Source organism: Chrysemys picta, chromosome 12 (genome assembly GCF_011386835.1).
Source record: "Chrysemys picta bellii isolate R12L10 chromosome 12, ASM1138683v2, whole genome shotgun sequence".
NCBI lineage: Eukaryota > Metazoa > Chordata > Testudines > Emydidae > Chrysemys > Chrysemys picta.
The window spans coordinates 12,255,784-12,283,416 of NC_088802.1; the positions used below are offsets into that span (position 1 = coordinate 12,255,784).

The window sequence follows — 27,633 nt, forward strand, 5'->3', positions numbered from 1 at the left end:
TTTTGGGAACAGTTGTTTTTAATGACACTAAAATGGCAACACAGTCAAGGAAGTAACATATGAAACTAATGAGTTACAGTCTCACCTTCAGTGATGCTTTATAAATCTCTGTCCCTCTTGTGTTCCCTTTTCTTCTTCCTTCTCTGTCATACTGTTCATTTTTATTTCCATTTTTCTAGCCCTCATTTCCCATCCCTGTTTATTTCTGTCTCTTCCACTTTCCCCTCAGATCCCTGTCACAGATCATTCCCCTCATGTTTTCCATTCTTTCCCCTGAGTTTATCCCTTCCTTTCTCGCTGCCTCTGGTTCCTTCCCCTCTTCAGAATGTTTTGCTTTCATTGTTTTTATATTTAATTTTCACCCTTTCTCCAGGACTCTGTTTATTTTGTTTTACTTTATCTTTTCCTTTTGTTTTCTCTGTTCCCTTTGGTTCAGCCTCTCTTGTCCTCGCCCCATGTTGCCAACTCCAGAACTTAAAAATCGTGAGTCACAACCAAAAACCATGAAATTGACCCTCCAAAACATGAGGGCTCAAAACAATATATAATATATCCTGGTTTATCTTCTGATTTTAGGACTCTCCGTGACCATCCCCTGTGGGTGTGACAGTTAGTGTTGCCGGCTCCCCAGTAGTTACAGGGGAAGGTGACTTGGGCCCCTGTGGCAGGAGCTCTGGCTGGGAGACCCCAGTGAGATCTAATCCCACAGATCTGTACTAAACGCTCCCTGCTGCTGCTTCTCCCCAACCCCCCAAACTCTGATTGATTCATTCTGTGTCCCTGCCACCCCCACATCTGCCTGTCCCCTGCCCAGCTGTTAGTTCTGCCCCCTGCCCAGCCCCCACCTGTGCCCCTCAGGGCCCCTCTGCTCCTCCTGCAGCCCCAGGGGTTCTTCCCTCTCCCCCTCCCTGGTGCTGCAGGGAGGGGAAAGGGCTTCCAGGGGTCATAGAGATGAGGCGCCAGGGGCTGGGTAGATGGGAGTCCTCCATGGTCAGAGAGACAGGGGTCTATGAGGCTAGATAGGCTGCTTTCCAGTTCCCCAGTGGGATATTCTTCCCCCCCTCTCCCGCATGTCTCAGGGACACAATCGGAGCCGGGTGTCTCTGTCCCACACACAGAGCCAGGGTCGGATTCTCTCCCCAGGGACAAGGCCCGGCGGGAAAGTGAAGATCGGGGCCCCGTCACCAGCATCGATAAATGTCACCTGCCCCCGGTCACAGTCCAGACAAACCCAGATCCTGCTGGGGACCCGGCTCAGGGGCAGGGGGATCGCAGGGGAGGTGAGAGCTTGGAACTGACTCCCCCACTGCCCCACAGCCCAGATCCCCTCCTCAGGGCTGAGGCTGATCCATCCCTTCCTCCTCACAGACTTTCTGGCCACCCCCACAGCCCAGTATCCCTCATCCCCCACCTCCACCTCCCAGCAATGTCTCCCCGAGGTGAATCCCTCACAGCCCAGCACACAGGCCGAAGAATCAAATCTCTCAGAGTTGTCGGGTAGATCCTGCCGTGTGTCTCCACATCTCACACTTTTCCGATCCTCAGACAGGATGAGTTGGGAATAAGCCGTGTCTGGATCCAGAGTCACATTCGCTGGGGAGAGAGAATCAGAGCGTGAGGGGCAGAGCTCGGCCCTGGGGGCAGGTTTGATGGCATCAGTGACAAAATCTGCCCCAGCTGGGGAGTGACTCAGGAAATCTCCTTCTTCCAGGATTTACCCGTCAGCTCTGAGATCTAAGCACAGTGCAGGGGAGAGTCGCTCCCCTGGCAGAGACTGGTCAGTGACAGGGTGAGAGGATCAGTTGGGCCAGGCCTGACACTGGGAATCTTTCCCCTCCTGCCTCCACTTCTCCCCAGGGATGGGACTAGAGACTCTGGTATCATAGGGGAGCCTAGAAGAGTATTATAGAAACTCTCAATCTGCTGAATCTATGTTCTTCCCCCTGCTGAGCCCCCTCCCCATCATGGGCAGTGGGTATGGAAGGCCAAGGCAGCCTAATCCTCCCCTAACCCAGGCTGTGACCCCACCCATATTCTGCCCCAAGGCACCGCCCCCTCCCACCTACCCTGAATCTCAAGGTGGGCAGGGGCTCAGCTGCAGTTAGTGGCCTGGACCTCAGGCCTGCCAGGGGCTGGATCTGTCCTAGGCAGCTGGATCTTCCCTGGGCATCTGGGCCTTGCCTGGGGGTCAGGCCAGCAGCTGAGCCCAGGGGCCAGCGGCTAGGACAGTGCTGGGGCCGACGTTGTGGCTGGTCAGCAGTCCAGAGCTCGGGGGGGCCAGTGCCTTGGGGTATCTTGAGTAGATGGGCCAGGGCTCCTCCAGCAGCTGGGGAGGGCTTGGGGCTCCTCCAGTGGTGGTAGTGGTGGGGCCCTCCACCTGTGCTCCCCATCTTAAATCTCATTGAATCCCAGCTGCCTCTGTGCAGGATTTTGTTGTTTTTCTTCCCCTTTGACACCTCTCCAGGAACATCACACATCTCGGATCTGCTCTTTTCCCAATAGCAATGGGACTCTGGCTGCCAAGGTTTGATGTGCCCCAGACAGTATTGTTCAGCAGCAGGTATAATTCCCATAATCTGCAGAACCCAGCAGAAATGTTTAAATAATAGTCCACAGCTCTTTGCAGAAAAGAAGGTGAACAGTGTATCTCCCTATGTTCGGGGATTTAACAGGAGTGGTGAGGGGGGAAATGGGGTATGTCTGTCTATAGCTATGGGAGGATGGTGGTTCAGTGGCTGTTGGAAGTAAGTAAGAAGAGGGTCATAGTGAATGTAGAGAAGTTAAAGTGTTGCCTTGATAGAGGGAGAGAGAAGCTGACATTATGGTGGGTTGAGAAAGGGAACATGATTAGAGCTCTGATCACAGCAGCTCCCCGGCTGTCTGTAATAGATCCAGGATTCCTCCTTTCTGTGCTCAGTGCTGTGGTTTTGGGTCAGATTGATCCCGTCTCCAGTCAGAGGAGGGACCATTCAATGAACTCTGGAGTCCTCTGTAGAGGATAGAGGAAAGAGCAGCATCACTGATTCCTCCAGAGTCCACAAAGGAAACCCATTATCAGTCCCTATGGGCAAAGAGAACTCCCCTCTTGTATCCCCCACTCCACCAGAGAACAAGGGAAGTCCAAGACCAAGAGCTGTCAAGGAAAGCAAGACAAGGCCAAGAATAACAGGAAAAAGAGATCGATCAGTGATGGAGGGACAAAGGGAGATATCCCTGAGGGGAGAGGGGTAGAGACCGGTGACAGGAAACCATATTGGATGTGATTGAAAAGGAGTTCAAGGAGGGGGAGAGAGTTACATCAGAGGAAGGGGATACCCAGAGGGCTGTGTATGGCTTCCCCAATGCTCAGTGCAACCAGCCTGGGAAGGGAACAGAGTCTAAGGCTTTGCTTCATCAACTTTTATTTTATTTTGTTAGAGGTCTTTCTCCCCCCATCTCTCTCCCTCTCCTTGCATCATGGCTGGGTACAGTTACAGCTTCCTACCACTTTTCCTATCCATTCCCCTCTCTCTGTTGTGTTTTTTTTCCCCCTTTTAAATTATTTTTTTGTTACTATATTTTTTCTCTCTTGGCTGAGTTTTGCTCCCCCTCCCCCAGTGTTTCCCCATCATTCCCCAAAGGGCTTCATACTGCTCAGGTTTGGGGTGGGAGGGGGTCTCTGTGGCAGTACCGGGTTTACAATGGTGCCAGGCCCACACTCAAAAGGGGCCCGGCCCACTCCACTTGCGCTGCACCTGGAGCAGCTGACTCCACTCTAACCCCAGCTTCTCCCTTGCCCCCATCGCTCACTCCTCTTGGCCGGCTGGTCAGGGCTTCTCTCTGCACCCTGACCTCTCCCCCCCTGCCCACTGCTTGTTCCTTTTGGCTGCTGGCCAGCTGAGGGCTCCTCTCTGCCCCTGTCACCGTCAGACAGTTGCCGGCAGAGCCAGGGGTGGAAAGGAGCCCTCAGCTGCTGCCACTCTGGGCCGGTTACCTTCCTCTTTGGGCTCTCCACTGGGGGCAGAGTCCTCTCCCTGCTGCTCTGCGGAAGTAGTGGGCTGGTGAAGTTGGAGGCTGCCTTCCCCCCAAGTCCATGCAAGGAAACATCTCCTCCACTGCAAACACAATCAGCGCCAGGCAGGTAGGGCTGGGTGGGGCCCTAGGGATGGGCCCACTCTGTGCTCCTGAGCTTCCACTGTCCCTACTCTGTGCTGACTCAGCAGGGCCTGGGGGACAGGGTGTGAGGAGTGGGTCTGTGGGGGGATGCTGGGATGTGAGGGGGTGGGAGATGCTGGGCAGTGGGGGAGGTTTGTGTATTTTGGGGTGCTGGGCCGTGGGGGGGGGGTTCTGTGTGAGGCACTGTGTAGTTTTGGTGGGGCTGTGAGGAAGGGTAATGAGCAGTGGGGGTGGGGGAAATCTATGCGTGCTGGGCAGTGGAGGCTCTGTGTGGGGTACAGGACAATTGTGGTGTGGCTGACATAGCTCAGGCTGCCCCTCCTCCACAGACCAGGGCTCATTCCCCACAGCCACGTTCCCAGGCACTGAGAGTTGAAGATTCAGGAGGAGGTAGAAGCAATAGGAACAGAGACAGAGTGGGCCTTCATATTTGCATAGTGTCAAGGGAGAGCTTTACCCTTCTCAGGAGTGTTTTGCTTTCCTTCCCCTCACTTTGCTCTGCAGATTGGGTGGGAAGCACTGGAGGGGCAGTGCCCAATCAGAGGAGAAGCAGATGCAATAATATCTGGATTCATTGCATTTTGGTGGGACACAGACACAAAACCTGCTTTGCCCTGTGAGCAGGGTCTGCATGATCCCTCCCCTGACATCCAGTCTGAAACGGGAGGAAAAGATTTCAGGAGCAGACCCACCGGCTCTGCCTAGATGCTCAGGCCATAGAGCGCCTTTGCCCAAGTGATCCATTTTGTCTTGTTTCGGGTTACTGTTCACTTCAGCACTGAACCCAGGGGTAATGAAATGCTATTATCCTCAGTGTATGAGGAAGGGGCAGCAGAGCTGTACTTGGCATGCCCTGAGTGAGGGGGAGGTCACCCTACACTGGACCTCCCTTGCTAAGGAGAGAGTGGGGATGTCAAATCCCAGGGAAAGAGACGGGAGTGGAGAGGAGGCTGTGTGCCATGCCATGACTGCATAAAGAGTCCTACACACCATTTGATCCTTCCTCAACTGGCATGGGTAGAAGGTGGAGCCCCCGCTCAGGGAGGCTATCCCTGGCCCTGCCCCTTCTGCCTGAGGCCCTACCAGCAGCTGGAGCCCTGAGCCACCCCACACACACACAGCCAGAGGAGCCCTGGGGTGGCCTGAGCCCCCCCAGCCACACCTTCCCTCCTGAGACCCTAAGCCACCTAGCGGGAAAAGTGCTTGTCTCTTCCAGAAGAACCTGAGTTTTGATGTGCCCCATGCAGGTTCTGGGAGAGTTGAGGAGGTTAAAAGTGCTACTCAGCTTCCCGTGTTCATCAGTAATCTCCCTGGAGATTGCCTCCTCTGCTGCCCCAGAACATGCACAGCACATACTAATAAGCAAAAACTCCCCTCTGTGGAAACCTTCCAAAACCTGCAACTGGGCATCTAGCATCCATGGTATTATACCCACCACCTATGCTCACCAATATTCCAAAACTGCTAACTAGATTCACTGAGAGCCCATTTTTTCTGTTCAGGGATTATCAAAGATGAATCACCCATAAGAAGCCGTAGGGGCTAAGCCTTAGACCTGGTGAGGGGACACTGTTGCAGTGAAAGACAAGGCAGAGGTTGTATGAGCACTGAGGTTCCCTGCTACCCAGGAGCTGGGTTAAGTGGTGGAATCTCAGAACATGGCATGGCAAAAGCGGCAGCGAGCAGCAGCAGAGGAAGCGGTGGCAAGCTGAGGCAGACTAGCACAGCAGCAGTGAGACAGCTGCAGAGGCACATGGCAGCAGCAGAGACATTGCTTGATGCCCTCCTCCTCCTCTTTCAGGGGTGGGAGGTGAACCCGTGTGAATGCACCTCTGAACTCTGGGTCTTCACTGACCAAGGACAACCAATGGTGAGTGGGGTGCAGTGCACGGAAAGGGGAGTGGAATGTTAAAGGGACATTCATTTGTTGGACTTTTGCACCCCAAGGTGGGAAATTCAGGCAAAGGACACTGCCCAATGCACTCTGGGATGCGGGTTTACTTATGTTTACAGGCTTTGTAATATGGTTGTGGTGTTTTCCCAAATTAATGCTCAGTTCCTTTTCCCTTTTAATAAAAGTTTTCTTTTGTTACACACAGACTCAGTGCTTGTGTGGGGAAGTACTCTCAGGATATGTCTACTCAGCAGAGAAAAACCCATGGCTGGCCCATGCCAGCCGACTAGGGCTCACCGGGCTCGGGCTGCAGGGCCATCTCATTGCTGTGTAGGCTTCTGGGCTCAGACTGGAGCCTGGGCTCTAGGACGCAGACTCAGTGTTTGCAAGTGAGAAGTATCACCTCTTAGAGCACCTGGGGTAGTGTTTAGTTTTCTCAGGTTGTAGGGGCTCAAACCGGTTCTGTTTGGTCTTGTTAAGAGGAACCCCTAGATATTGAACCTGACCCTTGTTGCTGCTGACACCACCTGGCAGAAGAGTTACAACCTTATGACGTCCTTCAAAATGTAGGATGCTGGTGAGGAATCCCCTGAACTATTAGGTCCGAACGCGCTCCTACAGTGAAGGAAAAGGTGCCACATTTTCACAGGAGAGGTAAGATCTGAACATTGATAAAATATTAACTTTACCTTTTTCTATAGGTACCACAAATCTTCTCCACCCTAAAACCAACCAGATAAACAAAGATGAGAAAAGTATCAGAGAGGTAGCCGTGTTAGTCTGTATCCACAAAAACAACAAGGAGTCCGGTGGCACCTTAAAGACTAACAGATTTATTTGGGCATAAGCTTTTGTGGGTAAAGACCCACTTCTTCAGATGAGATGAGAAAAGTTATCTGAACCCATGCTCTATATACAGGATTCAACATTGTACAAACTGACACACTGAGAAAATTGGAAGTTACAAATTCTACCAGAAATGTACAATAAAATAAAAAACAGAACTACACAGACACTGTGTGAGCATTGCTGTCTGGTTGTTTCATATTATAAAAAAATCCCATTGCCTGTAGAATTATTCCTACTAATTTATAATCAGACTTTAGCTGCAAACACACTACACTCATACTGCAAAAACCAAACAAGCAAAAAACCCTATTTAAGCCATGTTCCTGCTCTTATTGAAATCAATTATGTCTTCCACTGAATTCTGTAGGAATAGGGGTTACTCTAAAAAATGTACAAGAATAGGGGGAAAGAAGGTTTATGTTAACATTTGAGCATTTGCTATTTCTTTGATTAATAGTCCTATAACCATGCCCACCACACACTTCATATATCTTTACCAAAAGAGGATATTCATCATGTTACTTCATCTCATTACATTTTCAGAACTAAAATTAAGGCTGAGCTACTATTTCTATTCAAACTATCAGTATTTTTTAATTCCTCAGAATGTTATTTCGAGTTGCTAATTCTAACACAAAAAAGTAAGTTCAGTCTGAGCCCTCTATTATTATTTTTTAAGTTATACAATAAAAAAGAAAAAAATACCCTACATGAAAAAAGCACCATTCTAAGGACACAACTTTGTACAAAAGGATTTACATATAGAAAGAAGGAGAATGACACTTACTAAGTTCTGCTGCATGTTTTCCTAAAACACAAAACAAAAATTAATCAATTATTAGTAGAGGGGCTTCTCTTTCCAGGGACATACATTCAGGGTGGGATTTCCAAAATTGCCTAAGTTACTGAGGGGCACAAGTCCCAATGACCCCTATGCCACTTAAGCATCTTTGGAAACCCTACTTGTAAAGGATTATATACATGATGACTGAAATTCACCTGTGATGTGCAGGCTAATGCAAAGCCCTCTGTACCACTCAGTGCCTACGTAGGCTGTGGGTCAAGCGTCAGAGCCACTATGCACGTTGCAGCATGTCACAGGAAGAGACTCTACATTAGCCCTAGATATTTTTGAACGACTGAGACTTTGATGCATACCACAAAGGCAAAAAGGTTTAGTTTTCTCCTTCTCTTGTCTATAACATTGGTCTGTGTCAGTACTAACATTTAGTGCCCAAAGCTCTTTAATACAAAGTTAAGGCTGATGGTATCTTGTGTATTCCAGAACATCAATTTCAGCAAAACTAAACCTTTGGAAAAGCAGGGAATACAGAGTAAAGGTACAAGTCTAAACACACAAACTGAACTCTGCTCCCGTTAAGTGACACTTCAGTACACCCAAAACACCTAGACTCACATACTGCCTGTTCCCCGTACTGAACAGGAGCTACCCCCACCAGCCCTACACTGAAACACCTCACCTATTCCACAGAAAGAACAACACATCTGCTCAATTTTACAGCTGCTTCAACCCATACGTGCACTATGCCAACTGACATTATTGTTTCATTTACCTTCATTAAATTCACAGACCACATCATCACCTTCCCAACTGCTGACAATCCCCCACGTCAAGAAGACCCTGTGCCCTCCTGTAGACACAACCACCCAACACAGCACTGAAATGAGGCATACTAGATCTCACCAAGCACATATGCACCTCTTTTCTTTGATCACACATATAGGAAGATAAGAACGGCCATACTGGGTCACACCAAAGGTCCATCTAGCCCAGTATCCTGTCATCTGACAGTGGATAGTGCCAGATGCTTCAGAGGGAATGAACAGAGCAGGGGAATTTATTGTGAGTTATCCCCTGTCATCCAGTCCCAGCTTCTAGCGTTCAGAGGTTTAGGGACATCTGGAGCATGGGGTTGCATCCCTGACTATTTTGGCTAATAGCTATTGAGGGAACTGTCCTCCATTAATTTATCTAATTCTTTTTTCATCCTAGTTTTCCTTTGGATTTAACAACATCTTCTGGCAACAAATTCCTCAGGCTGACTGGGCGTTGTGTGAAGAAGTACTTCCTTACATTTGTTTTAAACCTGCTGCCTATTTAATTTCACTGGGTGACTCTGGTTCTTATGTTATGTGAAGGGGTAAAGAACACTTCCATATTCCCTTTCTCCACACCAGTTATGATTTCATAGACCTCTATCATATCCCATCTTAGTCATCTCTTTTCCAAGCTGAACCATCCCAGTCTTTTTAGTCTCTCCTCATATGGAAGCTGTTCCATACGCCTAATCATTTTTGTTTGACCTTCCCTGTACCCTTTCCAATTCTAATATCTCTATTTTGAGACAGGGCAACCAGAACTGCCTGCACTATTCAAAATTTACCATGGATTTACATAGCGGCATTGTGATATTTTCTGTCTTATCTCTCCCTTTCCTAATGATTTCCAACACTGTGTTAGCTTTTTTCCCCGCCATTGCACATTGAGTGGATGTTTTCAAAGAACTATCCACAATGACTGCAAGATCTCATCCTTGAGTGGTAACAGCTAGTTTAGATCCCATCATTCTGTATGTATAGTTGGGATTAGGTTTTCCAATGTGCATTGATTTGCATTTATATACATTGAATTGCATCTGCCATTTTGTTGCCCAGTCACCCAATTTTGATAGAATCACAGGACTGGAAGGGACCTCGAGAGGTCATCTAGTCCAGTCCCCTGCACTCATGGCAGGAATAAGTATTCTAAACCATCCCTGACAGGTGTTTGTCTAACCTGCTCCTAAAAATCGCCAATGTTGGAGATTCCACAACCTCCCTAGGCAATTTATTCCAGTGCCTAATCACCTTGACAGGAAGTTTTTCCTAATGTCCAACCTAAACCTCCCTTGCTGCAATTTAAGCCCATTGCTTCTTGCTCTATTCTCAGAGGTTAAGATGACCAATTCCCCCCCCCCCCTTTTAACAACCTTTTATGTACTTGAAAACTGTTATGATTCCCCTCTCAGTCTTCTCTTTTCCAGACTAAACAAACCCAGTTTCTTCAATCTTCCCTCATAGGTCATGTTTTCTAGACCGTCAATAATTTTTGTTGCTTTTCTCTGAACTTTCTCCCATTTGTCCACATCCTTCCTGAAATGTGGTGCCCAGAACTGGACACAAGGCTCCAGTCAAGGCCCAATCAGTGCAGAGTAGAGCAAAAGAATTACTTCTTGTGTCTTGCTTACAACTCTCCTGCTAATACATCCCAGAATGATGTTTGCTTCTTTTGCAACAGTGTTACACTATTGACTCAGATTTAGCTTGTGGTCCACTATGAGCCCCAGATCACGTTCCGCAGTTCTCCTTCGTAGGCAGTCGTTTCCCATTTTGTATGTGTTCAGCTGATTGGTCCTTCCTAAGTGGAGTATTTTGCATTTGTCCTTTTTGAATTTCATCCTATTTACTTCAAACCATTTCTCAAGTTTGTCCAGATCATTTTGAATTTTCATCCTATCCTCTAAAGCACTTGCAACCCCTCCCATCTTGGTATCATCCACAAATGTTATAAGTATATTCTCTATGCCATCATTTAAATCATTAAGATATTGAACAGAAACAGACCCAGAATTGATGCCTGAGGGACCCCACTCATTATTCCTTTCCAGATTGACTGTGAACTATTGATAACTACTCTCTGGGAGCTGTTATACACCCACCTTATAGGAGAACCATCTAGGTTGTATTTCCCTAGGTTGTATTTTGTGAGATTCCTTTGGAAATCTTTGCAGAAGCTTTGGACTTAACTATATTGAGTAATTTTGTATTCTCTGTAAACTTTGCCACCTCACTGTTTACCCTTTTTTCCAGATCCTTTATGAATATGTTGAACAGCACTGGTCCCAGTACAGATCCCTGGAGGTCCCAGCTATTTATCTCTCTCCTGTGAAAACTGACTATTTATTCCTACCCTTTGTTTCCTTTCTTTGAACCAGTTACTGATCCATGAAAGGACCTTCCCTCTTATCCCATGACTGCTTCCTATGCTTAAGGGTCTTTGGTGAGGGACCTTGTTAACAGCTTTCTGAAAGTCCAAGTACATTATATCCACTGGATCACCCTTGTCCACATGTTTCTTGACACCCTCAATGAATGCTAGTAGATTGGTGAGGAATGATTTCCCTTTACAAAAGCCATGTCCACTCTTCCCCAACATATCATGTTCATCTATGTCTCTGATAATTCTGTTCTTTACTATAACTTTAATCAAACTGTCTGATCCTGAAGTTAGGTGTACCAGCCTGTGATTGCCAGGATTGCTTTGGAACCGTTTTTTAAAAATCAACATTACATTAGCTATCTGGTACAGAGTTTCATTTAAGTGATAAGTTATATACCACAGTTAGTAGTTTTGCAATTTCATACCTGAGTTTCTTCAGAACTCTTGGGTAATATCATCTAAGTCCTGGGGACTTACTGTCATACTGTTCATTTTTATTTGACATATTTCTAGCCCTCATTTCCCATCCCTGTTTATTTCTGTGTGCCCCTTCCACTCTCCTCTGATCCCTGTCACAGATCATTCCCCTCATATTTTCCATTCTTTCCCCTGAGTTTATCCCTTCCTTTCTCACTGCCTCTTGTACCTTTCCCCTCTTCAAAGTGTTTTCCCTTCATTGTTTTTATATTTAATTTTCACCCTTTCTCCAGGACTCTGTTTATTTTGTTTTATTTTATCTTTTCCTTTTGTTTTCTCTGTTCCCTCTGGTTCACCCTCTCTTGTTCCCACCCCACGTTGACTTCCAATTTTTAAAGGACGTGTTTTTGCCTCTAACCACCTCATTTATTCTGTTGTCTAACCATGGCGGCATATTTTCTATCCTTTTACAGTTTTGTTTTATTATTAGTATTTATTAGTTATTATTTGGGGTACACAAATACACACAAAGGGGTCAAGGACAGTGGCTCATCCCTCTCCCGCTTCTCCTAAGGGGCACAGTCCATGCAGTTCACCTCAGATCACAACCACAGCTCTGCCAAGCTGCTCCCATGGATCCCCTCCACCCTTCAGTACAGCTGCACCTAACAGTGAATACAGCTAGAGCGCATGCAGATAATTTCCAGTGGCTATTGCCAGCACCAGAGGGGGCAAAGTAAAGGCCATGAGGGCAAATACCTCAACTCTGTATTCCCTGTTTTTCCAACTTGTCACTCCGGAAGGGTACAAGATACCATAAGGCAAGTGCATTAAGAAAGGTTTTAGTCAGTGAGTTTAATCCCCTTTCCATAGCCCCTTCTTCCCTCACTGCAGCTCCAAACCTCTTTCCCTTGCTCCTCTGCTCCCTAATTCCCACTCCTCCCCAAGGAGCATTTACACGTGGAATTTATTTTCTTTTCAAAAATATCAGAGCAACCTCTGAGTAGCTGCTGTACTCAGATTACATTTCCCCCAAAATAAACCCCCCTATTATAATAAGGCACCTTCCAATGTCCATCCATGATCGGATTTAAACTCACAGGGCCTGGCTGAGTACTCAGCTGTTAGAGCCAAAACAGTTTATGTTGAGCCGCACAACCTCTGAGTCAGAGCTTCCTTTCAGAGCTCTTGGACTGTCTCTCGGCAGGTGCTCAGTAGAATTCATTTGGCTCCTGGGTGTTAGGCTATACAGAGAGCTCAGCCTTTTTCGACTGTGTTCTGCCAAAGTGAGCTTGGCAGGCATCTCGCTCATGGTCACAAGAAATGGCTTTGGAGTCTAAGCAGCCTGACTCCAGGAGAAGGGTTCGTGGATGTGGCCAGCAAGCAGAGCTAGGCAGCTCCCTGCAGCCTGGACTTAGACACCAAACTCTGTGAGAAGGGAGGGGCTTAGGACACACCTCTGCCATTGGCTGTCTTAGGGGGCTTTTATGGATTCCATTCTAACGTGCATCTCTCTCCCCATCATTGCAGAGGGGCTATGTGGATCACAGTGGTGTTCCACTGATTTTCTAGGCATCTAAAAGTTGGGTGTTCCAACACTGAACATCACAACACCAAAGTCCCTTTGGGGGTCTGGACTTGTGAAAATTAGTTTAACTCCATTGATTTCAATAGCATGATTTTGCTTTATACCAGCAGATCATCTGACCTAAGAGGTCATTTCTGTACAAAGTCCCCTTTTTTGTTGTTGCTTTCTTATCACCCTCTGATGTGCAATTTCCTCATATTTAGGCTTACCCTATTTTTAAAAATGTTAAATTGAATAGTAAATCGTCTAATAGAACAGGAAAACACCACCACCACCACCACCGTGCTATGGGGATACAACTGTGTACGAAAAATTGATTTATGGAAAGGGAAGAATGAGACTTACCAAATGACTGATTTCTTTTCCTCATTCAAGAACACATTTATTTACTTACCCAACTGGCTATTCCACAGGGAGCACCAATGTAGCATGAGGGTGCACTACACTTTATTAGCAAAAACTGATTTTAAGTAGATCTATCAGGCTTTTCATAGTCATGGGTGAAGTGAGACCAGAGACAAACATAAGTGACTCCAGAGAACTGGGAGACAGAAGACTGAGCAGGATGCAGAATACACAGCTTTGATCTGGGTCTCTCTGGTTCAGCCCCATTGCCCAATTTTCTCCTCCTTCCAGTTAAATCCCCCCCACCCATGGAAATGTCATGGTCTGTTGCATTTAGGACAAGATTGTATCTTGCACAACACCCCGACACAAGGGAATAAGGGGGAAATGAAACTCTTTAGTCCCATGCATGGGCTCCCTGGATCCCTGCCGTGTGCATTGGATTGGGGGAGGCTCTGCTGGCACAATACGCACCACTGCAAAGGTGGGTGGTGAGTGGACAAAGAGCAGCAGACAGTGGACTGAGCTTTCACTCCACCCTACAATGCTGCAGTCAAGTATTGGGGGAGATGTTCTCTGTGCCAGGAGCTGGTGCAGATTACTACCCTCCCTCCTCCCCCCCCCCCCCCCCCCCCCCCGGACCAAAGGGGAACCTTAGTAACATTTCCTTCCCTGTGCTGCTGGTGGTGGTGCAATCAGATGCTTCCCATCCCGCCTGGCCCAGTGTCAAATCTTTCACTGTACTAATTAAAAGAAAATCTCTTGTGAATTGCACTGTATTTTCTGCTCCTAAAGTTACCTTTGATCTTGAAGAGATAAGCACTAAGGGCAAAGGAACCAAGCAAAACCACCAGGATCACACCCAGAGCCACCATCCAGGGATTCACCTTTGGGAAAAAGGGACCTGAAAAACAAAATCCCAGAGGGACTCATATTACTCTGTAAGCAGGGACAAAAATCAGGGACAAAAATGACTCCAACCAAGACAGCCATCAAATTTGTACATCGGTGTATAAGTGAACCTGGTTTGATTTGCAATGAGAGGCAACATTCTCCAGTCCCTTGGGCAGTGGGATGGGATTTGTGAGACCTGAGTTCTGGTCCAAGATTTGCTGGTGACCTGCTGTGGGCCCTTGGACAAGTCCTTTCCTCTCCCTGTGGCTCCATCCCTTCTCCAGCCTTTTTTGTGTCTTGATTATTTAGACATTTTTAGTTTGTAGCAGGAACCGTCTCTCACTCTGGTTTTTTTGCAGTGCTCAGGACAGCAGCGCTACAATCTCACGTGAGGCATCTAACATAATACTCCTACTAGCAGTGACCATGAGTCAGAGTGCTGCAGGGTTAAAGTCGTTGATCAGAGTGGTGTTATGCCAGGGGAGAGCAAGGCTATCAATGTTAAAGAACACAGAAATTGCCAGGTTGTCTGAAAAATTGCTTGTCAATCCACTATCTCCCCCCAAATCTTTCAATGAATCATAATCACAATTCATCCAAACTTATTGTGCAGGAAACTACTGTGATCCTCCTATTTAAACTTAAGGTCTAAATCTCACCCTTCTTCCTATACAACGTCTCCCAGGTCTGACCTTTTCTCTCTGCCCACACTTCCCAAACTCTGGTCTGAACCTCAATCATCCCACATCTTCACTGCAGTGATCTCCTCCTCCCAGGACTCAGTGTTCCCCTCCAAATCAAATTGATGCAAAATACCTCTGCTAAGATGTCATCGCTCTGACTATATTACCGGCCTCTTTAAATCCCTGCATTGGCTCCCCTCTTCCAATGCATCAGACACAAATTTCTTTTCCTCACTTACAAAGCTCTCCAGGTTAGCCCCACTCCAGTATATCACCACCAGATTGATTTCCTGTTTACTTCACCAGTGATGCCAACTTCCAATTTTCTACTTCTTCAACAAGTTATTTTATGCTTTCCCACAAACCGCCCCTTCCCCTTAAGAATGGGGAAAACGCCAGTCACAATCTATAAAGCCAATATCTTGTCCTGCTTTCGGTCTCTCCTCAAAAGTCATCTCTGCAATGATGCAACCTGAGAATGGCTAGGCAGGTGGTGAGCTGTGATCATCACTATTTGCAGTCAAGGATTTAAGAAATGATAGATGATGGTAATGTTTTGGTCCCGCTGAACTCAATAAAAGTTTTGCCATCGACTTCAGTGGGCCAAGGATTTCCATGGGGGGTGAGCCTCACAACAGAGTTAAGTGCTGTTCCCTCACCCCAAAATGGTCAACGGATTATCTAATAATCACACATCTATGTAAGCATGGGGAGAATTTTGTCTACTGTGCCTTCCTTTTACTGTTCACTCAAATGCAGTTAAAGGATTAGAGTGAGATTCAAAATCTCCTAAAATCAAAGAAAGCAAATGGAACATAACACATTCTTCAGACAGGTCAATTCCCTCATCATTTCTGGTAGAGAAGTAAAGTAACTAGATTGGTCTGATTACTCTTCAGTCTATACAGTATGGGTGGGTGTGACACTTCATATTCACCACTGTCACAGAATTATGATAAGTTTTGTACAAAGTATGCCTTGTAAGGTACCATTTTAAGTCTTGATCTATTGAACATTAATATCTTGTTGGATTGTATGTACATAAAGTTATTAATTTGTGCTATATGTGTGTTACTGAAAGATGTTGTAAAGTTAGAAATATCCACAACTGGCCTTTCAGGTACAATGAAGAAGCTAGACAGTGCTAATGGCCCATCAGCTAAGACAATGGACCATGGAAAAGGCTTATCCTCAACTGTGAATGCTTCAGCCAGATTGTGGATGATGGCTGCTATGACTCTTCAAGCATGCAGGGGCATGTGAACAGACCACATGATACTGAACTCCCTTTTGGTACCTGTATTTTTCCACAAACTGGGCTGGGAACTTAGCTTGAAACAAAGCAGTTCTCACCATATGGAAAGACTATAAAAGATGGGGTGTGACATCACCAACGTCCTCACTCCCTCTGCAATACTGGAGGAACAACGATTGAACTGGGGAAAGTGCTGATCCCAGACTAAAAAGATTTCTAGCTTATGTATGGAAACCTGATGGTACTATTGACAGTGCTTGATTCAAATCCTGTGTAGTATATTAGGCTTAGATTGTGTTTTTATTTGCTAGGTGATCTACTTTGATCTCTTTGCTATCACCTCTAATCACTTAAAATCTATCTTTCTGTAGTTAATAAATCTATTATACATTTTTTTACCTAAAACAGTGTGGTATGACTGAAGTGTTTGGGAAAAATCTCAGCTCAGTTAAAGGTTTTGTGCATATTCCTCTCCACATAGCGGTATGGGCAAAGTGGGTAATTTTTTTTTCTGTGTTTAATTTCCTAGGTAACCTGATTTGTTCTGTTTGCTATCACTTACAAATCTCTGTAGTTAATAAACTTGTTTTATCTTAACCAGCGTGTTTGTGATTGAAGAGTTTGGGAAAAATCTTAGCTCGGTTAACAAAGGCTGTTGCATATCTTCCCCACACTGAGGGGGGAGTGGATTAATTGAAATGAGCTTGCACCGTACTGACCCCTGTGCAGTGCAAGATGGTAGAATTCTGGGTTTAAACTCCAGTAGAGATGCAGGGTTGGGAATCTGAGAAATTGGCTGGTGCCTCTATTGTTGATCCATGAGCGGCTTAGGTAAAGCACTCAGGTGACTGCAGCTGGGTGTTTCCCTGCCTGTGTGGATGCTGGTGGAAGTGCAGGACCAGGAGTGGTCTGCAGCTTGTCACAGCAGCACAGTGTGAGAGGGAGCCAAGGCTGGTATAACAGAGGGCTCAGCTGTACCCCAGTTGGCAACCATGGGGGAACCCATCACAGTGGGAATTTCAAAAGTGCCTAATGTCTAGTCCAGGGGTCGGCAATCTTTCAAAAGTGCTGTGCAGAGTCTTCATTTATTCACTCTGATTTAAGGTTTCGTGTGCCAATAATACATTTTAACGTTTTTAGAAGGTCTCTTTCTGTAAGTCTATAATATATAACTAAACTATTGTTGTATGTAAAAGTAAATAAGGTTTTTAAAATGTTTAAGAAGCTTCAATTAAAATGCAGAGACCCCCGGACCGGTGGCCAGGACCCAGGCAGTGTGAGTGCCACTGAAAATCAGCTTGCATGCCGCCTTTGGCACATGTGCCATAGGTTACCTATCCCTGGTCTAGTCTACAATAGAAATTTTTTTTTGCCAGCACAGCTACATCAATTGGGGATATGAATTTTAATCAACATTGTTAGGCTGACAAAAGCCCTAGTACAGTCAAAGTTATACTGAAAAACCTGCACTTACACATGGATATAGTTTATGTCAGTTTGGGGAACTGGCATAAGCTATACCAGCAAAAGTACAGTTTTGCCAGTATAATTGTGTCAATACTTAGAAGTGTTTTGCCGGTAGAGATATCCTGGCAAAATCTTCCTAGTGTAGACAAGGCTAAATTATTGATGTGTACGAGTCCTATTAACATTCAAGGTAATTTGGGGGGGGGGGGGGGAGGAGGAGGAAATCACACCATTAACTAATTGGGTTTCTTGCTATTTTTTTTGTTTTAAATACACACTTTAGCCTTCATTGCTATTGATTAGTTTTAACACAGCTAATTAGTGGGTTAGAACATAAGAACGGCCACACTGGGTCAGACCAAAGGTCCATCTACCCCAATATCCTGTCTTCAGACAGTGGCCAATACCAGGGTTGTCATCTTTTTCTTTTCCTGTTGCTGTTCAGTGTGTGTTTTTTTATGGTTACTGACCTGATATATAAAATAACGTTGATTCCTTTTCTAGGCTGAGGTGGGTGTTCCTGACCAAACAGGACAAATTCTGATTTGAATTTTCTGTTAGAATGATAGAAGTTTCTGTTTTATACAGTCTGCTGGCTTCTCGGGAATTTGTCTGAGAGGATGAAGGTAAGGGCTGTCCCTTGAGATCTCTCCACAGCACTTCGGGCTCTGGGTACCATCCAGCTGATCGGCACACCACTCGGATCCCTCCATCCTGGTAATCCTCAACAAAGATATGAGGAGCAGAGCCTGAAGCTAGAGACAAATGAATAAATCCATGTTGATTTATGCACATATTGAGCCTTGAGGATAAGAATTTAAACTTCCCCTTTATTCCCAATGCTCATGGACTCAGGAAACTATATGAACAAGAAATTGTAATTATTTCATGGAGCTGGAGGGAAACCTTTCTCCTCAGTGTTGTTCCATCCAAGGATCCACATAGAGCACAGAACAGCATTTCTGGATTATATGAACCCCTTTAATTGATAATTTAGTTTAGCAGATTAAAAAAAAAAAAGAGAGAGAGAGAGAGAGAGAGAGAGAGAGAGAAATAAACTTTGTATTTCAAATGTACCTTCAGGTGAAATGTCTCCTCTTTGATCATAATCAGTCTAGTCTACCTGACCCTGCAAATACAATATCAGAGCAGAAGGGGAGAAATTTCTGGACATCCCCTTGAGCATAACCATCTTGAACTGCCTCATGATTGGTGAAAATCAGTGGAGACTAGCCTACCACAGGATCAATTCTTCCTCCTCAAAGTTTTATGTAGCCTTCAGCAGAATGAATACCAGAGTGTTCCAGGGCCAGCATATCACTAGGTTCTCTTTTTCAGATGTGGAGTATCTAGTGCCAATAGGATATTGAATGGACATTCCTGGCCAGCACGGATGTGACTAGTTTGTATAATTAATTCCAAGTTAAAGTGAAGACTGCAGGTTTGTCTCACTATAAAGGTCTGTCCCATCATTTAGTGTTGGAAGGGTATTTTCATTTAGGGCTGATTACCTCAGGAAACTAAAATTTAGTCCTGGGCATTAGATTTTAGCTACGTGAAAACAGGAAATCGGGTGTTATTTCTCTATTTGACTCTCTTCCTCCATACCCTTAAAGTGACAAAATAGTTAGATGACTATTGATGAAGAAGGCACAATAATTCAAGTGCCCTTTCTCCAACTGTCTTCACGTTCGGTACAAGAATTCTGCCTCAGCAACAGATCAGGAGTAAAATATTCAAAGTTATCTGACTTAGGAACTTAAGTCCAATTTTCAAAAGTTACACACTGGAGTTCCTGTGAGGAAATGAATGAGGGCTTGTCTACTTTTTTTTTTTAATTTAAATTAGATTTGTGAACATTCATTGTTACAGAATAATTATTCTGAAATAATTGTGTCCCCATACCTGTCTTTTACCCATTTTCCTTTGAATTAGTGCATAAACAGGGCAGAGACATTTTGGAATAGGCACTCAGTGTTCTGCATTGCCCTGCTGCTGGGCTTTATGCATTCTGGAATTTCTGGCCTGGTGCACTGTGAGATACCTACAGAATTCTGGTGGCTTCTGGTAATTTGGGGTCACAGTAGCAAATTCTCATGAAATCTCTTCACACATCATGTGATTCTTCTGTTTTTTGTGAGTCAGTACAATTTTCAAACTGCTGTCAGCCAGTACAGCGGGAACATGCTGTGTGCCATTGTCCAGGCACTCATTAACACACAGAGGCTGTTGCACATGTATTTGTGATCACATAACCCGGTGGCTTTGGGAGTCTGACACCAAGCTACTGCACCGATTTCGGTAGAGAGGAGGAAGCAACTTAGCAGGTAATTGTAGACAAAAATATTTCTTGGAGCAGCTTTGCTTGACTGAGCACTGCTATAAAGAAGGTGCCGATGGCACAGGTCCTAAAGCCTGGTCATGCACAGGGAATTTGTATGGCTTTTAAAGTGGATTATCCAATTTGCATTAACTGGACAGTTATTTTGGAAGAAGATTTGCATCATGTGGACACAGCCCATATTTATTAAAAAGTGTTGCAGTTAGTGCAAAATAAACCCCAGAGTTGATGAGCCTTTCAAATCACTCAGAGCCATCCCAGAGAGAAATACAGCCACAAGATACTGACCTGCCACCTTTAGTTCCAGTAGTGCTTCTTCATAAAACCTACCGTCTAGAACTAAACAGTGGTACTGTCCTTCATCAGAGAGTCTGATACTGAAAATTCTCAAGGCAACACTCCCATTGGTGAGACCATCTTTCAAAAGCTCTGTCCTCCCCTGATATTCTGGCATCTGTAGCCCATACTGGTCCTTTCCATCACTATAGCGATGAACAAATGGGGAGATCTGGGACCGGAACCATGTCACCTCCATCTTCTCAGCACTCATCCTAGGGGACAGGTGACAGGGTAACACAATCTCTTCACCCACAATGGCAGTGACAGGGTGGTCAGGTCCAACCACTTTAAATTGTGCTGTGGAATGTACCAGGAGACAAAGAAAATAAACTCAGAGAGAAAATCCATGTACATTTAATCAGTTTTCAGAGTAGCAGCCGTGTTAGTCTGTATCCTCAAAAAGAACAGGAGTACTTGTGGCACCTTAGAGACTAACAAATTTATTAGAGTATAAGCTTTCGTGGGCTACAACCCACTTCTTCGGATGCTAGCCCACAAAAGCTTATGCTCTAATAAATTTGTTAGTCTCTAAGGTGCCACAAGTACTCCTGTTCATTTAATCAGTGGTACACATAAGACAGGTCCAGTTTTATGTATTTTATATTTCATGGAGCTATTTCATAGATTCAAAGGCCAGAAGGGACCTTTGTGATCACCTGGTCTGACCTGCATAACATAGGCCATAGAATTTCTCTATGGCAAAGGCAGAGCCTTCCCTCACCGGGAATCGAATCCAGACTATGGCAATGACAGCACCAAATGCTGATCGCTAGAACATCAGGGAGAAGTGCTCTGTGAATGAACACTCTGTGTTATGGATTTACATCTGAATTTTTCAAGAAAAATGTGTGTAATTGTTATTCACATATATATATATATATATATAAAAATAAATGCTGACATTCTCAGTGCTCATCCTGGGGAGCAGGGTAACAAAATATGATCATTGACAAGGTCAGTGACAGCATGCTCAGGTCTAATCATTGTACACTGTGTTGTTAAATGTACCAGGACCAGGGCTGGCCCTACATCAAATTGTGCCCCAGGAAAGAAACATCTTCGGCATCCCCCCACCCTCCATTTGTTAAATCTTTGAATACCTTATTTTTTTTACCACATTTGTAGTAACTCATTTCAGGACTTTGATGCACATTTTCTCTCTGTCACATAAGATGATAAATGTGCATGCTAAGATCTGTAAATCTTCTAGAAACTTTTTAGTTTTAAGAATAACTGAAATGTACTAACATCAAGAAATTTAACTGTGCACCAACACTGGGTGGACAAGTATTAAATAGTGTTACATAGGGTTACCATACGTCCTCTTTTTCCCGGACATGTCCGGCTTTTCGGCAGTCAAACCCCCGTCCGGGGGGAATTGCCAAAAAGCCGAACATGTCCGGGAAAATGGCGGCTCTGCTCCTCCCCGACTCTTCGGCTCTGTTTAAGAGCCGGGCTGCCCGAGTGCTACCGGCTTCGGGCAGCCCCCATGCCTCCGGACCCTGCGCCGCCGGAACCCGGGAGGGGAAGTGCCCGGCTGGGGGCACGGGGTCCAGAGGCATAGGGGCTGCCGAAAGCCCGAGCGCTACCGGCTTCACGGTTTGCCGGGCAGCCTCCAGACCCTGCGTCCCCAGCTGGGCGCTTCCCCTCCCGGGCTCCAGCTGCGCTGGGGAAGCGCTGGCTGGGGGCGCAGGGTCTGGGGGCTGCCCGGCAAACCCTGAAGCCGGTAGCACTAGGGCAGCCCTTTCCCCCTGGCTGGGAGTGGGAGGGAGGAGGGGGCAGAGTTAGGGCGGGGAAGGGGTGGAGTTGGGGCAGGGCTAGGGGGAAATGGGCGGGGCCAGGGCCCGTGGAAGGTCCTCTTTTTTTATTTATGAGATATGGTAACCCTAGTGTTACAGTATGTGACAGACTTAGAATGTGAACAGGGCCAGATTTAGGGGCATTTTACTTCAAACATTCTATTTTCCCTTTTATCGCTAACAATAAAAACAGCATCCTGAGCCTGGCACCCCCCGAGCCCAGCACCCCAGGCAGTCACCTGTGTCACCTGTCCCTAAATCCGGCCCTGACCAGCACACAAAAGAAAAGTAATTTAAAGAGAAAAAATATTTTACATCTGCCCCCTCAATTCTGCTGCCCCTGGCAGTAGTGTGCTCTGCATAGAGAGTAGGATTAGGCCTGGTAAATTAGGAAAAGAAAGTGGAGGAAATTTTAAGAGGCCGGGGACCTGATCCCAATCCTGATGATGTCAATGGAAAGAATCCCAGTGATTTCAATGGGATTTGGATCAGGACCTCAGGGTCTTGCCAGCTTAAAGTGCTCAGGTTTGCAGTGTGCAAATCCCGTTATCACCTGAGGACAAGTTGGCTGTTCCTGCAGAATGTCACCTCCTCTTTCCTTATCTGTGCTCTTCAAACAGAATTCTGTGACCCTAGCGCTGGGATCTGCTCTGGCTCCCGGTATATTTCTGGTGCAATTCAAGGTGTTTGGTTTTTGACACATGAAGCATTAAATGGTTTAGGACCAGGCTACCCCCTCTCTCCTCATGTGCTACAATGGTGGCGGACAGCAGCTGGGATGCTCAGTCTTACAGTCCCACTGGTTTTAGTGGGAGAAGAATGGTGGTGGGAAGCTTTCAGTGAAGGATCTTCAACTCTGTAACACCCCATTGGTCTGGTGCATCTAGAGTCCATTCTCTGTCGGGAAGGGGATGGATGGAAGAGGATGTAATTGAGATAAGGTGTGTTGGGGAGTTATTAGTCCTGAAGCCTTAGGGAGGCAGGAAGATGTTTTTAAAACAAACCAAACAAAAGCAACCAACCAACCTGCTATTGGTCCATTCACCTTTGTATTTGCAACTAAAGAGAGAGTGATGGGCTCTTTTTATAAATATAAAACCTAATCATTGTAATGGTTTAGGTTTGTATTACTCTGCAGTAACAGAGGGTCCATCCAATCAGCTGGGCCTTCTTGGCAATCTTTACAAAATACATGTATGAACAAACAGACGGCAAATTACCCCAAGGTCAGATCAAATAGTCCAGCAACAACAGAAACACAGCTAAAAATAACAAGTAAGGCCCTGTTCCCATCCCGTGCTTACATTTACACACGGGGATTACTTCCATTGACTTCCATGGGACTGCTCACAGTGCATAAAGTTCAGTCCATTTGTAAGGCACTGCAGGCCTGGGGCCGAAACAAAAACCTATAGGAAGCAGCAGAGGCAGTGAGGATTCCTACCTGGTTCCAACTTGTGAACATAAACAGTTATAAAATAAATAATAAAGCCAGGCAGAGAGGAGCTGAATCCGGAGCTGTGGCAGAATGAGAGAACCTTCATTTTCATTGAAACATCATCTAGACAACAGGAAGAGTAAAAAGAACACAACAGTCAAACTTAATGAGTAGGCTGCAGTGATTAGGAAAAGCTGGATATTAGAGTTTGAGGAATAGAAGATTGCAAAGGACACATTAAATAAAAATAGGGATAAATGCATTGTGATGTGAACTCATTTGCATATTATGCAGTGACAGCAGTCGTCCCGCAGTCTGCACAAAAAAGAGCAGATCAGTGTAAAATGATATTAATGTCCCATGACATCCCCCCTCACCCCCCCGCAAAAAAAAAAAAAAAAAAAAAAAAAAGAGAGAGAGAGAGAATGAACTCCCCTGAATATGAATTAAGGGCAGGATTTTGAAAATCACTGAGCACTGGCCTAATTGTGTCCCACTGAAGTCAACGGGAAAACTTGAAATGACTTATGGCACAGCCAGGTTAGACCAATACTGAGAGGTTTAAATAATCTGACCCTAAAATAGTAGGTGTCAGGATATTTCCTTTCTGTAATTAAAATGACAGCTTTAGAATTTTTTCTTCACAACAATCCCATAACCCCCTCTCTCTCGGACACAGATTTTTCTGTTCCCATCATGGGAAATAATAAGCCAATGTAATAGGTAAAGTTGAATATGCTGTACATAAAACATAGCAGTTGGGAAATAGATAGGAACAGAACATGTTATGATATTTTGTTTTTATTGCCATAGCATGTAGGCATCAGTCATTGATCAGGACCCCATTGAGGGGGGCACTGTACAAAACATGTAACAAAATCCAGATCTCTGCTCATGTAGGAGATCCCCTCATTCATGGATCTCTATTCTGCCACACGGATAAAAAAAATGTATGTTTTTTTTTTTAAGTTGCCTTTTGGTATCTAAGATTTTAGGTCACACTCAAGTCATATTCTCAAGCTTTTTTCTGCAATCACAAGGGCTAGAAACTTTCTTTAAAAATTAAAACTGAAATTCTCTCATAATCACAGGACAAGAACAGTTGGGGTTTTAAAGAAAATATCAAATATTTCAAGATTCATGATAAAATTATGAGAGAATTGACACCACTTGATTAGTTCAATATATTTAATTATACAATAAATGGAAAAAAATGGCATTCAGAACAATGCAGAAATAACCAAACGCTTTCTTGTAATTTAATTTAAAAATAAATATTTCAAAATGAATTTTTCAAATAAATTTCAAATGACAGGTTCAAACTAAAAGAAATGACAAGATTTGTTTTTATTATTGCTATTATGTTTCTCCTGCATCATTTTTTTTTAAGAGAGTGAGAGCAAGAAAATGGGAAAGTCCCAAAACCCACTCCCCCAAAATTAAAGTGTGTGTGTCCATTTTATCCAAATGACTTCAAGCTGTTGTTTTTTATAAAAAGGAAAGATCCATAAACATTTCAAATCAAACAAACAAAAATCATACAATTTTTTTGATGAAAAATATTTTCCCCCTTTTAAATCATGTCCAGAGATACCCTCATGAATTCTCCCCACTGACGGCTTTTCGCACAGGGAATAACCTGTCTCACAGTTTGTTACAAGGGCCTTTCTTGCCATTATGCCATCAAATCTTCCCTAAACACAGGACCATAAAAATCACCCCTGCTGGCCACCCTTCTACAGCTCTATGGCCACAAAGATAGGAGGCAACATTAATTTATCACAGGATAATAATGCAGTGTGTACAAACTGATCACTCAGTGGTTGTTGTGGATCACTTGACATGCACACCGAAGACCAATACCAAGATATTCAGCAATACATTTCAAAGGGTGCTTCATTTTAGGCACATGCTTAATTCCCTCTGATCTCAAAATGAATAAAGGCTGTAATTTGTTTCCATTGATTCTGGACAAAATTGGACATTTTTCCCTTTAAAGTATCAGAACCAAAAGGACTCAGCCCCACAGTCAGGTCGAAAACTACTGACAACAAGCAGGCCAGGAAACTATACCGATTGCAGTTGAGTTTGCTGCAGCCCTATGTTTCTTCCTATAGTCTAAATACAGGAAGTTACTTTGTTACAAATCTCCCCTTAACATCACTAAAAACTGGATTGGGCCCAGGGTTTTTGAGTGAAACACAGTAACAGAGGAAACGAATTACTTATTGAATATACTGTAAAAATCCAGCAGTGCTAGGAAACTGATCTGAAATATAGTTTGAGAGTATGTATTTTGAATGTACATACTGTATGAGGGACTGTTTCCATAAAGAGCAAAACAAATTCTCATGGGATTATCAAATCTTTGTGTTATTAACAATCTGTCCAAGAAAAAGCCCTGAATATTCTAAAGTCAAGCAGCCAAAGTTCACCTACCTGATTGATCCTTCTGAGACCTTTCATGGTGGTTAGGGTGCGGTCTGTCCTTCTGAAATCCTCATGCTTTGTCGAGATAGTCCTTAAAATATCAATTATTTCATTTCATCAAGATGCCCTACTACTGGATATAAAATAGCTGCAGTTTGATCAAAGCCTTTCTAGCAGTTTTTGTTTGTTTGTTTGTTTGTTTGTTTTGGTTTTTGTTGTTGCTCCACACGGATAAACGCGCTTTCTTCTTGCAGGATTCACTGAGTTTGAAAGTGAAAGTAACAGGGAAACTTGTAAATGGCGGTAATTGCAAACCCTGTGAGTAAGAATCCCCTCTTAAAGAAATAGTCACATTGCTACTGAGGTAGAACTGGCACTACCTGAAGATTCAAATATTCTGGTACTTCAAATGACCTGAATACAAGAGTGATTTTGAAAAGACTTGATCTTGCTTTTGTGTGAACTGTAGTAAATGTCACAAATAATAATTACTTTTTACATTATGTCACCAGAATAAAAACTCCCCCGTGGATAGTGAGAAATAACATTAAGAATACCTTTGCAGTGATAAACTGGAATTTAGGGTGAACCTAATATTTTTATGACTGTAACATCAGAAAATTGAAGTTCTGACCATCTGTATGGCCAAGATTCAGTCTGAGGCTGAAAAGAGACATTAGAGAATAGTATTAAGGAATCCAGAGTTGTGACTGGATACCAAACCAAGTTCTATCCAGGAATAAGTGACAGGTTGGAAATACTAATTGTAACACTGCCAGGGCCAGCTCTAGGTATTTTGCCGCCCCAAGCAAAAAAGTTTTTGGCTGCCCCCCAGCCCTGGGCTGTCCCCCCCCACCCGTGCCCTCCCCCACCCCCTGCCGCCCCAGCCCTGGGCTTCCCCCCGAAACGTGACCTCCTCATTCACCACAGCAATCCCCGTTTACACTTGCAGTGGGGATCAAACTGTTTCTTCTATTTTTATTTCACTTTAGTATAAATCTCACCCCCCCGTCCCCCGCAACCCCATCTTTAGTGCTCCAAATGCACATGGAAGGCATAGGGAACTAACCCTCAAACTTTGTACCCGGAAAGGGATGGGGATCTAGTAAAGAGGCCTCAGGCAGAGGAGTGGGTGTGGGGGTGCTTGGGGGCTCTACACTGGCAGAGAAGCGGGGTGTGATGTACTCGCAGAGGAGGGTGGAGGAGGAGAGGGGGTATCAGGAGGGTTGCGATAGAAGAAGTGCAGGGAAAGGGGGGAGGTGCGGGAGGAGAGGGCTGGGGGAGGGTACAAGGGGAGAGGTGCGGGTGAAGGGAGAGTACAAGGGGAAGGGGTGCGGTGAAGGAGCAATGGGGGAGGTACAAGTGGAGGGGCTGCGAGGGGGATGGGGGGTGCAAGGGCTGAGAGGGGCAGGCGCTGACAGCTGCTTCCCCAGCCCCCTGCAGGCAGAGCCGAGAGAACAGACACTGACCCCCCAGGTGCCCGAGCTGCTACTCGGAGCCGGGCTCTGCCGCTCCCTGCCCAGGACAGGCAGCGCCGGGCTGAGGCGGGGGAGGTGCGCGGCGAGCTGGGTCCGGGATAGGGTGACCAGATGTCCCAATTTTATAGGGACAGTCCTGATTTTGGGGTCTTTTTGTTATATAGGATCCTATTACCCCCCCCACCCCCTCCCTCTGTCCCAATTTTTCACACTTGCTGTCTGGTCACCCTAGTCCGGGGGCAGGAGGCGGCAGCTCCCTGG

The 27,633-nt window shown here is 45.2% G+C and overlaps 1 protein-coding gene across 3 annotated transcripts; it reads right to left on the minus strand.

Annotated features, from left to right (window-relative positions):
• LOC135974962 (butyrophilin subfamily 1 member A1-like) lies at positions 1-26,176 on the minus strand. 3 transcript variants are annotated; one of them, XM_065564613.1, is made up of 8 exons: positions 25,904-26,176; positions 23,471-23,587; positions 20,177-20,524; positions 18,018-18,302; positions 14,048-14,152; positions 7,686-7,706; positions 6,739-6,771; positions 1-1,593 (listed from the first exon to the last, which is right to left on the minus strand). In XM_065564613.1, the coding sequence occupies exons 2-8, from the start codon at positions 23,574-23,576 to the stop codon at positions 1,076-1,078; spliced, it is 1,416 nt and encodes a 471-aa protein (XP_065420685.1). In that variant the 5' UTR covers positions 23,577-23,587; positions 25,904-26,176; the 3' UTR covers positions 1-1,075. The 3 variants fall into 3 exon arrangements, with proteins under 3 accessions (XP_065420685.1, XP_065420687.1, XP_065420686.1); XM_065564615.1 differs by lacking the exon at positions 23,471-23,587; XM_065564614.1 differs by lacking the exons at positions 23,471-23,587; positions 25,904-26,176 and adding an exon at positions 23,331-23,464.
• Between the last annotated feature and the right edge of the window lie 1,457 nt (positions 26,177-27,633).

Excerpts from the sequence above, each read along its gene's own strand:
- LOC135974962 (XM_065564613.1), bottom strand. The coding sequence starts at position 23,576 with ATGAAAATGAAGGTTCTCTCATTCTGCCACAGCTCCGGATTCAGCTCC. Across the intron at positions 18,303-20,176 it reads ACTGGAACTAAAGGTGGCAG|CTTCAGGCTCTGCTCCTCAT; the intron begins GTCAGTATCTTG and ends ATTTGTCTCTAG. Across the intron at positions 6,772-7,685 it reads AAAACATGCAGCAGAACTTA|GGTGGAGAAGATTTGTGGTA; the intron begins GTAAGTGTCATT and ends GGTTGGTTTTAG.